General features: G+C 28.0%; 1 protein-coding gene across 1 annotated transcript; it reads right to left on the bottom strand.

Annotated features, from left to right (window-relative positions):
* Positions 1-2,938: 2,938 nt before the first annotated feature.
* LOC125423753 (auxin-responsive protein SAUR32) lies at positions 2,939-3,259 on the bottom strand. Its single transcript, XM_048478897.1, has one exon. The coding sequence runs from the start codon at positions 3,257-3,259 to the stop codon at positions 2,939-2,941; it is 321 nt and encodes a 106-aa protein (XP_048334854.1).
* Between the last annotated feature and the right edge of the window lie 11,652 nt (positions 3,260-14,911).

Genomic DNA, 14,911 nt, shown 5'->3' on the forward strand with positions numbered 1-14,911 from the left:
CCATGACGTTTGTCAGAGGCTTTGATACCATGAAAAAACAAATAACATACAACACATATTTATACAAGTTACAACCAGTTACATGAGGTTGAATAAACTAATGCTAACAAACTGTAAAGAGAGATAGAGATATATACAGAGATAAAGATAAGCATGACCAATAACAATAACTTGGATAAACCTTAGCACCTCAACGGTACGTAAACCTTAGGAAAATAGCTATCTGTTATTCTAACAGCCTTGGATACTGATAATTTGAGTGCTAATGATCTTGGTCACCCCCACCTTGTCTGGTGTTGTCCTCCTTAGAACCTTATCAAAATCAATTTAGATGTGTCTACTCAAGATGGTGTTTGTACTACGGTGGTGGTTGCTAGAGATTGGAATGGAACACTCCTAAAAATAAAAGCTTCCTCTCTCCCTTTTTAAATCCCTTAGGTGGCTGAGGCTATGGCTATTAAAGAGGCTGTGTTGTTGGCTAAGAACGAAGGTTGGCATAGGATCTGCTGTGAAACTGATTACAAAGTTGTTGCTCAAAGCTTGGCTGATCCAAAGAGGTCTCTTCTTCATTGAGCTGCTAAAGGAACTATCATAAGCATTTTGAACTTAAGTTCGTCATTTGCTGAGATCTCTTCTGTTTGTGTTCCTAGGAAGGCAAACTTTTTGATTCACTTTATTTGTAATTGGTGCTTAAGGAAATCTATGTCAAGTGTCCTTGATATGAATTTCCTCCCCTCTTGTTCTGGCGCTCTTATTGCTCAGGAGAGTGGCTCTTAAGCCAACTCCTGTTTTTGTTGCAACATTTCTTGCTATCTTTTGGTTTATAAAACCCAGAAATTTTAGCCGAAAAGAGACGTCTGCCTTGCATATCAATGTCCCTGTTGATAATCATGGGCTGAAAAGTTTTCAGGAAAAGGTAAAGGGCTTATTTAACAAAAATAAACTATAAGCTTAGCTAAATTTGGGCTCTCACAACTTCCAACAGGAAAAAAAAAAAAAAAAAAATGTTCTCTCAAATATAATCATAACATATTAATATTTGCCATTGGGAATTGGCTGTCCTCTTGGGGACAAATCTTCTCAAAATATGGACACAACTTTTGTTTTTTTATAAAAAAAAAAAAATTATGGATTTTGTCATAGAACTTTATACTTTAATTTAAGTTAGAAATTTATGTGCTTAATTATTAAAAATGCTCAATTATTTTTGTAGTCAAAACTAGATAACGTATTTCTTCCATTTTCAAGAAATATTACAGATAATTTGGATAATATGTTGTGCATTTCTATTCTTATTCTTTTATTAGAAAAACAGACAGGAAGGAAAAATATATAAATCAAAATTATAAAGGTGATTATATAGTACGTTTAACACTTCTAAATTTTATCTGCTCGGAAGCAAACCAGTTGTATTGTTTTCTAGATAGAGAGTCTAATTTCAAAACCTCCACCTCTAATATATATAACGAACTCGTCTAAATTTTATCAGTATTGTATAGTCATATATCTATATTACTGCTGATTGTTAGTATTATATAGTCATATATATAGATATAATCATGCATGTAACTCTTCTTCTATAAGTACCATTTTAAAATAGTTCTTAATCCTACTTTTAACATATATATATATATATATATATATATATATATATATATATATAAATTTAATGTTTAATACAATAAATAATATTACTTTATTGAAAAAACTTTAAAATTGCAAGTTATAACAAATTAGTGCATTAACCCATAAATAATCTGCAAGGACAGAACACAAAAAGCGTGCAATATAATTTCTAATTTTAAATTAATTTATAATTGATAACTTAGGCCCCGTTTGATTAAAAAAAATATTTTTTATTTTTCATTTTTTTAAAATTTTATGTAGCTTACCTATTTCAATGGTTTGTTAATATTAGTTGCAAATAGTTAGACATCTTTACTAAGTTATTAGTTAAATATAAATGTAAAAAGCGGGGGAAAAAAAAAAAAAAACATCAACGAAAATAAAACACAATTCAGAACTGTGTTATTTATAGCTTTTATTTCTTTTCTTTTTTTTTTATTTCCATAACATCTGTAGTTAATTGATAACACAAACAAACTCTAATTTTTATTAACTAACATTAACAAACTATTAAAATAAGCAAGCTATACATAATTAGAAATAAAAATAAAAATAAAAAATGACTGGTATCCATCCGGGTCTAACTATGCCTTTTAAGAATTTCAAAAGGGGCAGGCGATTCATATATAGTTTGAAAAATAAAATAACAACGGTAGAAGATAATATAGAATAATAATGGATTGTTCACCAAGTAGGGCCATATGATGGTGAAAGAACTATGGAGAACTTAAAATGGCCTGAACAGACACCCACTTTATCTTTTTCTAATTTTTGTGCTGGTACACAGTGTTCCTTTTTAAAAACTTTCATCATTAATTCCACACCACCTTTTTTCTTATATTCTGCCAGATAATATATAGGGGCATATTATCAATTTTTTATTTTTTTTATTTTTCACTTTTGGTTTTCTCCTATATTATCAGGTTGATACATACATATTAATTTGGAAATCTAAATTTAATTAAATTACTTTTTCTTATTCTCTGCCTTGGTTGTCCATATACAACACAAACAATAAGTAAAAGTTTTGAATTTCATAGCAATATATATGTGCATGCATATAATATATGTATAGAGGGAGATATACATATATATATATATATATATAATAATTAATGAAGAACTAAATAGTATTTAGTAATTGGCTAAAACTTTACTTCTTCATTTTCCTTTTAATATTACAGATTAACAGCTCCTCTAGAAAACCGTAGTTAAATACAAAAACAAAAGGCAAAAAGACTAAACGAGATAAGCATTTTTGCATTTGAATTAAGCAAAAAAGCTAGCACACCAAGTGTATGTATGAATATTGTCAGCAAGAGTGGAAAGACAAAGTACTAGGAAGGTGATGGTAGTTATGATGGTGATTATGGTGGTGATGATGATTAGACTCTTTCTCGATCCGCCACCGGAGATGAAGGAAATCGTCAACGGAGCAAGGAAGGCGAAGTGGTCCTGTGGTATGGTAGCCATAAACCTCATGAGCTTTTTCCAAAAGCTTCTTGAAGAGAGGATGGTAAAGATAAGAAATAGGTATGGTAAAACGTTGAAAACCTCCATCTTCATCCTCTAGCCCTACTTGAACCGCAAGCCATCCTTTCTTCACCTTCATCTTCCTGTCTTCGTGCTGCATATCTTTGTCTTAGAAATAATAATTGAATAAAAAAAAGATTAAAGAAAAGGGTTTTGGTGGGATTTGGAAAAGAGAGAAGACTTTTGCTAGTTTGTAGGGAGAGTTTGAGAGGTGAGGGGAATCAATGGTCAAATATATAGGAAGGAAAATGAGAGAGAGAAAGAGATAGAGATTGTTAGTGGGTTTTGTGCTTTGTTTGGTTGTTCAATTAATAAAATAGTAGTGAGGGTACGTGTGGCAATGTTCGTACTTCATACGGAATAAAATGGAAGAACCTTTGGAGGTGTCTCTTCGCTTTTTCTTTTAAAACTAAAATACATATTTTTTTTTTCCACCATAGAAAAGAAAAAAAAAAAACTAAAACAAATGGTTCTGATTCTTTCTATTGCCGTCCCTTTGGATTGATATTGAAGGGACGTTGTCTCTTGGTGTGGAATGGAGACATGGAAATTCCATGTTGTCAAAGTAACCCCACAAATATATATATATATATATTCACTAATATATGAGCTTAAGGTTTTATTAATAATTAATTAAATGGTGGTTAACTTAAATAATCAAGTGTAAATGTGATTAAGTTTTTTATAAGAAACATTCTTGAAGATTTTGAAAAAAATGAAAAGATTACATACAATATAAAACCCCAAATAGATTAAGTTGTTTTACTAATAAGATCAATAAATTTAAGTTTTTCCTAGTCTACAAATATAAGAGAGAGATTAATCTGTCTCTCAAATTTTTTTGGCTTATTAACCTTTTCTTTTATACATGCATACTTAGATTTTTTAACTCTTAGCCTCATTGAAAATCTAAATATAAAATTTAATTAACATCAAATGTCATTATCAATAATTGACATAGATATATATATATATATATATATATATATATATATTTTTGCTTACAATTTTAAACTCAAAGATAATCGTAGGGCTAGAAAGAAAAAAGTCCTTATAACATTTAGTTGATTAATAAGTAAACAATTTCGGCTTGTTTATGAACTTGAGCTTAACTATTCACAATTTAATTAATTTACCCATCTAAGGGAGTCAGTATGTATTGGTGCTGTCTAGAGTGAGGCTAAAAAAGCTCGTGGTCAACGAAATCACAAAGAGGATCACAAAGGGTATAATAAGGGCCTACATAGCACTAAACTTGGGAATGAAAGGGACCCTCTAATCTCTTACCTTTCATAAACGGCATTTAAAAAAAAAAAAAAATTTGTATGGTACTGAAATGGTCTTCATTTTGTGCAACTATCACCGCTTTTTATCCTTACCTTTTTCCTCTTTTTTTCCATGTATTCTATTTTCCCCTTTAATATTTTTATTATTTTTGGTGTCTACCAAATTTGCTTGTATATTCAGAAGTGGCTTAGTTTTTCTCATTAAACTAATAAAAACCCGTCACCCTTACAGACAAATTAATGCTATGTTTTTCATACCCACTTTGATATCTAGTGCACATTATATATAATATAAAGTGTTTATATTGTTGGATTACACGGTTGCCAATCTTTTTAGTACTTTGCCCCAAAAAGAGTGAATTGGATTGGAATCTCAACCGCTGGATCAAAACACTTTTGATTCACCATAAAGGTTAAAGCAGAGAAATTAATTGTCAAAAGTTGTATTTCTTAGTCATCAGTGTACGGATATCCGGGCATGAATCCTATATGTACTTTTTTTTTTTATTGGATTTTTCTATCTGTCAATTTATTATTATTATTATTATTACTATCGAAACCAAGTTGTCATTTTGAGATAAGGAGATATGTTTGGCACAATTGGGTAATTAATTGTTACTTTTTTAGTGTCGATGGTGATTTAATTAAGAAGAAAAGATTGTAGCGGTTTTTGTTATCAAAAAGTTGCATTGCAGTACTAGAAAGTGGTACTATTGTTAGGTAGATATATAAATTTGTCTAATCAACGAAAATATCATCCATCAATTCACCGCTAAAATCTTAACAGCGGCATGGCATTTTATTTGAGGTAGGTAAAAATGTTTTCTTCACTACCTTTTCAAGTTGATACTAATTAATGAACAACACGTTTTGTTTTGCATTATTTTATTTTGGGATCTTAATTGGGAGATTCGAATTTTAAAATTGTACGGAAACAGAGATTTTGCTATTGAGTTGTTTGAGAGACAATACGACAATAATATTATTTATTAATGGATTAATAGAAAAAAAAAGACTGTATCTTTTCTTTTAAATAAAATTAAGTAGTTTTTTCCAATCTTAAATTGTAAGTTCAATTTTATTTTTATTTTATTTTAACTAAAAACAAAATGTTAGTTTATATGATTAAATTGAGATATTTTCTTTTTTAGTAAAGTAATTTATTTGCACATGAAAATATTTCATGAGTGAAACATAAGTTTAAGTTACTCATGTTACAATAATATGACCTTGTTCTGGCCCCCTTCTACACCCTTTTACCTAGCAATATATAGCTCTATTATTTGAAACATTAACTTGCTTTAGTTGGTTCTTTTGTTTTTCTGGGTCTTCTATCACTTATTAGACTCTTTCTATTTAATTTTCTCATTGCATCCTCATGATCTATGATATTGATGATCTCCTTAAGAGCTATGCGTTTATTAGGAGTTCATATGTACCATATTCTCTTCCAACCTCAACACCTTTCTTTCTTCCTTCCAAATTTACTTCTATACACCAAGCAATAACTTTTTTATTTTATTTTATTTTTGCAGTGATATTATAGTTTATTATGATCATTATGCATATCAAATTATTGAAACCGTATTGGGTGGATTTGACCCTCAAACAAGCTAACTACTTGTAGAATTCTAGTCCTAATTATAGTGACAAGTCAAAGAAGTGTTAATAAATTGGACCCTCTTGTGTTAATTAATTATTATAAAATGACAAGAGATTATGGTGATTTTAATTAAAGTATTACAGAAGGTACATGAAAGGTACAGATGAAAAAATTAGCCAGCTAACAGGGAGCAAAGGCAGAAAAAATTGAGTGATATAAATATATATATTAATATATAAGAATTATTATATGATGCTTATCTTGAGAAAAAGAAGGCAACAAGTGGAGCTATAGCTTGGTGGCGTACAGTCATAGTCATCAAACCCAAAAGAGATTTTGAGAGATTTCCAAAAGCATTTTGAAGGAATGGAGTTTGATGAATTAAAGTGGTGGACACCGGTTTTTTATTTGAAAACAATATTTATGGGGACCATATATAACCTACATATTGCTTTTCTTTATGTTGCTGTCGAGTCTCCATGTTGTATATACATTACACACACACACACACACACACACACACACACAAACATATCAGCGCCTGACTTACCCGTTATGGGCCGGTGGTAGCGCAGCGCACTTTCACCCCACACACACACACACACACACACAACACACACACACACACAAATATCAGCGCCTGACTTACCCTTTATGGGCCGGTGGTAGCGCACTTTCACCTCCATTTTTTTGGGTCAAATTTCAAAATTTTAATGTATTTGTTTATATATATATATATATATATATATATATATATATAGCAAGATTCAAATAAAATATTTGATATGGGGATTAATATAAGTTTTTTTTTTAAATCCTTAAATCATGTCAATGATCGTAATTTAAAATTATATTTGTTAATTATCGGATCCTGATAAAGTTTATTTTACTTAAATAGAATTTTAATATGTTATTAAATTCATATTCGACTATTTTTTAAATTTTAAATTTTAATTTTTAATGTAATTCAATGGTAATAATGATGAATTTTAATTTAATAAAATAAAATAAATCTTATTTGAGATTGATTCTATTTATATATTATTTATATATATAATTTTAATATGACAAGGATTTTAGGAGAAATTTTTTGGACAAAGATATATCCTATCAGCTACTACAATTTTTTTTTATCCAATCAACTTTTAAAAGAAATTCACATGGCAAGGTGGCAAGGAAAAAAAAAAAAAAAAAACAACCCTTTAACACTTTTTATTTCCAAGAAATGAAAAACCTATATATTTATCACTATATAACATTTATGACATTTCGCTTAAATAGTTTGTTTATATCATATACAGATGGTCAAGTCAGTGATAGTTTCATTGCCAATACGGATGGCAGAAAATTTTCTGGTAATTAAAACAATTACGTGTTAGAATAATACACTGCTTGTAAAAATTCCCTTTGTCATCTATTCGATTTGAGACGTGGTCTTCTCTCTTTTTGCCCTTTTGTGTGTACCAATGATTGTGGGTTTGGTTGCTGGGTTCAGAATATCTCAGGGTACAGAAATGTAGCATCTTTTTTTAACATGTTTGAAAAGATAGGCTCTCTCATTCTATCTTCTGCATTAGGTCGGTGCCGAACCTTTGTTGTCACTCTCATCAATTCTTTCTTTCTTCTCTAGAAGGACCGGACCACTAGTGGTAAAATATTTCACGCCCTTCTTCAAGGGTTACTATCAAGGGATTCCGATTGCAATTCAAATTTGTCATGTTGATCTTAATTCAAATATGTTAATTGTTGGAAATCAAATCAGAAAGTATAAAAATAAGCAATTAAAAAAAAAAAATGAAAATTTTCTGTTAGATTACAAAAATGGCTAATTTTGGTCACGTGGGGTGTTAAAGCCAGTAGAGTGGTGGAACATGTGTATATATATATATATATATATATATATAATTAAGATTAATGAGGTTCATTCTTGATCAAGATTAGATTTTTAAATGAGACACAGGATATCGATAAAATGCAATGGTAATATAAAGTGTGGACTTCAGATTAACTAAGTAAACTTTATTGAAGACTACTATATATATATATATTATATGAAAATATTAGGATTGGAAAGTCGCCCACCACATAAGAAGAGACAACCATCTGTAGCTGTCAAATCGCATAGATCGTACAGATTTGATAACTGTGGATGACCGCTTCATTTACAATAGCGGGCTTGATATATTATATATCATATATATATATATGTACATAATTTTTCTCTTATTGGGAAAAATCTATCAGGATGGTCCAAGACAATATCTTGTAATATATTTTTAAAATAAAAAAATAACTATATATATATATATATGTAGCAAATATTTGTATTCATTTTATAGCAAAACCATATATATATATATATAATGGATTTTTATAGAGTAAATGATTTATAGAGATAAATTGTAAAAAATAGTAATTTATAGTCATCAAATTATAAAAATTATATAGATCTGACGATTGTGGATGCTGTCTTTCACAATTCTTTTTAATAAATCTCTTAGTACATCATTTTTGTATATATTATAAAATTGATATCATGTTTGATGGTTTTAACATTAGAGATTTTTTTGACATGCAGTTCATTTAAAAATGCATTAATACTTTGATGGGTATAGAAAAAAATTTATTTTGCACAATAAAATTTAACTATTTCACTGAACTCATATATTTTTTAGATCATTAAAGCATTTTTAAAATCTCAACCATGAAAAAATAAGTCTACTTCAAGTGAACATGAATCTATATCTATATAAAATCATATTTGATCTCTAGAAATAATGTCATATTCGCAAATAGGATTTTAGTTTTAAGATCATTAATTGAGAAGTCATTTGTACTTGTTAAGTCATAATGACGTCTATTATAAGCTCCATATATAAGAAAAGAATAATTAAGTCAGGTAGTGCTTGTACTTTTATTTTATTTTACCTTTGGAAGAGAATTAAAATTTATGGCAATATATATGATATAAATTAAAGATTTCCTTTGAATATGAAATGAAAATCGCACACTTTTTTTTTTTCTTTTTTTTTTGGTGGAAGGATTATATTTATGTGAGAAAATAATGGTTATCTCTTATAGGTACAATTTTCTGTCATATGGATACTTAATTTATACCTAATACATGGCCCAATACTAGGCTACTAATTAAACTAAATTAATTTCTCATAGTAAAAGGAAAAATTAAAAAGAAAATTTAAAGGAAAAAAAAAAGAAAGGGCAAGGTTAAAAAAGAATAAAATTCTTTTTTTTTTCCTTTTTTGAAAAAATATTTGTTCATAAATATATAATTGATATTTATAATTGAGTATTGTTATTTTTCACTGTTGACATAACAATAATAAATTGATTTCATTAAAATTCATTTTAAGTTCTTCAAATTAGAAACCTATATTAAAAAGTATTAAGAAACAATGGAATCAATTAAATTGTTATGCGGACTTATAAATCCGATTGTGACCATTTCTATATAATTTGTCAAGAATCTTATTCATTATTATCTTCTTACATATGCATAAGTTAGGCATGTATTATTTTTCCAGCTAAAGATGAGTTTCCATCTCCTCCTTTATATATAATTTCCTCCATTCTGTTTTCCACTGTGGGCAGGTTAAGTTGGGAACATTCTAAAACTGATCAAAATTTTCTCGCAAACATAACAGAAGTACCTAAAAGGCATGAAAAGAAACATAAAGCTTTTGGAAGGTATATTCAGGATGATCATTCATATATTTGACAATTATATATTCAATGTATACTTTTTTCAGAGATATTATTACTTTCCCTTCACAAGTCAAAAAATAAAGAAGCAAACGAAAATCTTAAGGAAAAACGCAGCATGGAAGGTATATAATATATATATATATATAGATGGGAATGAATGAATGATCCGTGTGATATGGATTGGTTTGGATGTTAGGAATGGTCGGTCAGACCCAATGGTTCCAGTGGTTCTGGATGTCAATCAATATATATCTAATTCCATGTATGTGGTTGATTTGGAGAATATTTCAAACTTATTAAGTGGCGTTGACGAATCCTTCAACCGAAAGGGTCAATGAGTCTTTCATGCACATTAAGAGCAAAATATTCCTGCAACACTTTGATTGGAAGTACATTGCCACCTGCAAAGATTCTCAACACCACTTTGAAGCTATACCTGTTTTTATAGAACTACCTCTCAATTTATAGAAGACATTATAGTCGTAAAAATAATATTTTAATTGATAATTTAAAATTAAATGTTTTAACTTGAAATGTAATAACTTTAAATACTTATTATGTTTTTAATTATAAGTTGGAAGAAAATTCCCTAAAAATCAAATTTGTATATAGAGTTTTCTAGGTTTTGATCCTTGTCCTTATGGAAGACTTTTGGGAGACCCACTCTTATGGTGTTATATGTTTATCAAAAGGGCTATCATGATGAATAATTACTTTGGAGATACATTGATAGATCTACAATATTCCGGCTTATTTGAATAGGTTGGTTTAATCAGGTAGAACAGCCTGTTTGGCATGTTAGGTTGACTAGTATGCTTTAGATTTTTCTCATTTTAGACCTCATATTGTGGCTGAGTGGGGTTTTTCCTTTCACAAGGACCTAGATAGCTAATATTCACCAACAAACAAAAAAAGAAAAAAAAAAAAAAAAAAGACCTAGATAGCTAATTAATGAAAAATATTTTGGTTGGCCTACAAATTGTTCCATCACATGCCACCCAGTTTCAATCCATTTACTTTTTTTTTTTTTTAATAATATGACTAATTAAATAAATCTTTAATATATCAAAAAAAAAAATCTATAATGTACTGTTTAGGACAATACAAGTGACAAAATTATATATCCCTCTGGGCTTCAAAAATTATTACTAGATAAAATTAGTATATGGTCAGAAACCGTGCCTCTTTACGTGACATAAAGCATGGAAACCGGTCAAATGTACATGATTTCTCATCTGCAGGATCAACAATCAAATCTTACTTGAAAAAGTAGGGTGATTGGTACTTAGAGGTGTCCACAAACAGATCAAACCAAATCAATTCATTTCTGACCATATATATTGTACATAATGTTTTAATATTTTATTATAATTGATTATATTTTTAATATACTTTATGTTTTTAAATTATTTAGTTAAATATATTAATAACATAAAATTCAAATGATTAAAAAATAATAATAATTTTAAAAAAATGAAAAAACTAAAACTATTATTAAAAATCATGAAATAGTAAAAAATAATAAAATAATAAAGTTGACCAAATTAAATCAAATCATAGATGGTCGGTTTGGATTGGTTTTATTCTCATTGTTTGATTCGATTCAATTTGCAAAGAAAAAACGTAAAAAATCAAACCAACTAAAACAACACCATACCCCTAATTAGTACCCAGCATAAAATCATTGACAACTTTCGACACTTTATCCTCTATTGTGTTCCTTAGTGGGCATAGTTTTTCCATGAATTACAGTGGTTTTTTTTATCATTTCATGTTAAAAAAAATACAGTTTTTTAAATTCGATAAAAAAAATTTATCTATAAAATTTTTTATCTATTTTTTTATTTTTTTATTTTCAAGACCTACATGGATCATTATGGGATTAGAAATTTGTGTCAAAATCCCGTGTGAATTAAAACCCTCACTTGGTTTACAGTACTTTTTATGCTTATGTATGTCTATATAGTGTGTGTGTGTGTATATATATATATATATATATATATGTAGAATTAATCTCAAATAATATCTATCTTACTCTATTAAACTAAGGTTCATAATTAATAATCATTAAATAACCTTAAAGTTTAAGATTTAAAATTTAAAAAGTGATCAAATATTAATTTATTGACATATTTAAACCTTATTTAAAAAAAATAAATCTTATAAAAAACCAATAATAAATAAATGTAATTTTAAATTTCAACTTTAGATGTTATTCATAAGTTGAAAAAGAAAAATTTCATAATAGTCCTCGTATTAAAAATCTTATTTAAGTTTGGTTAGGAATCTAGTAGCAATATTTTTTTAAATCGTAGTTGACTATCAAATGCTTAGAGTTATTTTTAAATTCAATAAAAAAATTTTATCTATTTTTTTATTTTTTATTTTCAAGACTTACATGGCTCATAGTATGGGATTAGAAATTTGTGTCAAAATCCCGTGTGAATTAAAACCATCACTTGGTTTACTGTACATTTTATGCTTACGTATGTCTATATAGTGTATATATATATAGAGAGAGTTAATCTCAAATAATATCCATCTTATTTTATTAAACTAAGGTTCATAATTAATAACCATTAAATAATATTAAAGTTAAAATTTAAAATTTTAAAAATGATCAAATATTAGTTTATTGACATATTAAAATATTATTTAAGAAAAGTAAATTTTATAAAAAGTCGATAGTTAATAAATGTAATTTTAAATTTTAACTTTAGATGTGATTCATAAAAAAGAAAGATTTTATAATAGTCTTTATATTAAAAATCTTATTTAAGTTTGGTTATATATATATATATATATATAATTTTAATTATGTAGGAATCTAGTTCCAATATTTTTTTTTAAATCGTAGTTGACTATCAAATGCTTAGAGGTATCATCTATTGAACTAGACATTTAGAAATTAAATGATTGGTCAAGTTACATTTTAGTACTCTCTCTATTTTTGTCAAGTTTTCACTTAAAGGCTTGTAATTTTTTTTTTTCAAAAAGTAACACTTAAATCAAATTCTGTTAAATTTTTTATGAAAACTGTGAAAAAAGGATCATGTGCAACTCAAGTGACCCCTCCAAAAATTGATTTTTGTTTTTTCTTCCAATTTTATTGAATTAAAATAAAAAAGTTGTTAGAAATCCTAAAAGTTTAAACAAATTATTTTATAACCCCTAAAATTTGTTAAAATTTTTATTTTAGTTCTAATTTGTTAGATAAAACCATAGTAGATAGCTATTAAAAAAACTTAAAACCCCTACAAACAAAACTTGGAAGCGGGTCTTCTTGCTGTAATGGCTCTAAAGTTTTTGCTCCCCAGTGATCGATGATGTCACTGGCATGAAGACCTAGAGAAAATTGCAAAGCTTTAGCCAAAGCCCAGAATTTTTGTTGAGTTGAAATTCTGAACTTCACATTATTTCATGGGAGGGAAGTATATTGCTAAATAGAAGAAATAAGAATGCATTGTTTGGAACTCAAAGTTAGAGGCATTTGCCAAATTTCCCATGGAAGCATTATTTAATAAATTGATCCATATTAGCATGGGGAAGAAGTAGTTTTCAATCTTAGGCCAGCAAAAAAGTGTACACATTATCTCCACATAATGACCTATCCTGAGAAAATACTTAAAAATTTAAAATTTTTAAGCGGTTTAACCAAATTTGACCAAGTATAACCAAGTTAAACTTTTTAAATGGGAATAAGTTTGATTTTTTCTTTTTTTGGAGATATATTTTGATTTATCAATCCTAAACTTTTATCTATTAGTGATCCAAGGGTCTATATATACCTAGAGCATGTTGCCCTTGAAAAATCTAAAACTCGTGTGAACATCTATAGAACCGGTTTGAAACCGGGTTGACTTGCAAACCCACATATCAACGGTTCAAGTTCACTAGAATTGATTGAATTCATGCTATCTAAACACCATGCTCCGAACCACACCATTGCCCATACCAAGATGGGTCGGCTAGCAAAATTTCGCTACAATTGGACTGTCGACCAACACAAATCGGCACCTGGAAGCCAAACAGCCCCTTCACAGGTCGTTAGCAAGTTGATTAAATTTTTGGTCATCCCAAATTGTGCCACAAACCCCAAAAAAAAAAAAATTAAAAATTAACCTTCTGAGCTTGACTTTGGCCTTTATTTACCGAAATTTTCACGGTTTGAGAGATCTATCAACATCAATTTTAGATAAATTTTTTGATGTGTTTTTTTTACCGTCGGCAATATATTTGAACCAAGATGAGCTTAGATTCTTGTTACCTATTTCATAAGCTTTCCATTGATATAAAGTTTATAAATTTTGAATATCGTTTGATAATTTTTTAATTTTTGGATCAATTAGTTTAATACCGGATAAAATTGGACTATATTTGGATGCAATTAAACAAAGTTGAAGTTGCATTAGTATAATTAAATATTAATAGGACCCATGAGAATGTTTAATTTTATAAATTTGGTCTTTGGATGAAAGGGTCCAATTTTGGATATCGGATCCTTAGGGTTCGCTTTATAACTGATTATGTAATTTTAAATCTGTATAAAGTATTTTAAGATATTTGGTATGCACTAATGTTTTAAGTTTGATTTTTGAAGCCTAAGGAATATTTTTATTATATTATAGACACCTATATTGAAACTAGAGGTGATCCCACGAAGGAGTAGGAAAGGATGTCAACTGTATTTATGAGTAGTTCATGTTTTTAAATCATTTTGATCATATTAGTACAAAAATATATATGGTTTGAATATTTTATATATACAGTTTAGTTTACATGCTTATCGTATACCTATATGAATACATACTTATATATATATATATATGTTATCATTTTATGTGATTTTTGATAAGTTTTTAAATAATTTTAAATTCTAATAAATTCATGGTAAACTTGGAGATCTTAATATTTAAAATATTGTAGTATTGGCATTGATTTTTTAATATTTTTGGAAAATATTTGGTTTTAAGGAAGAAAATTGAAAATTGTATATTTTAATATATATATATATATAGATAGATAGATAGATAGAGAGAGGCTTCGGTGTGGTCCGTCCTCATATAGATCCGCATCAAAGCTGTGTATACATATATAGCAAAGCCGATATTTTTTTTAAAAAACATCGGCTTTGATGCGG

Source organism: Ziziphus jujuba, chromosome 7 (assembly GCF_031755915.1).
Source record: "Ziziphus jujuba cultivar Dongzao chromosome 7, ASM3175591v1".
NCBI lineage: Eukaryota > Viridiplantae > Streptophyta > Magnoliopsida > Rosales > Rhamnaceae > Ziziphus > Ziziphus jujuba.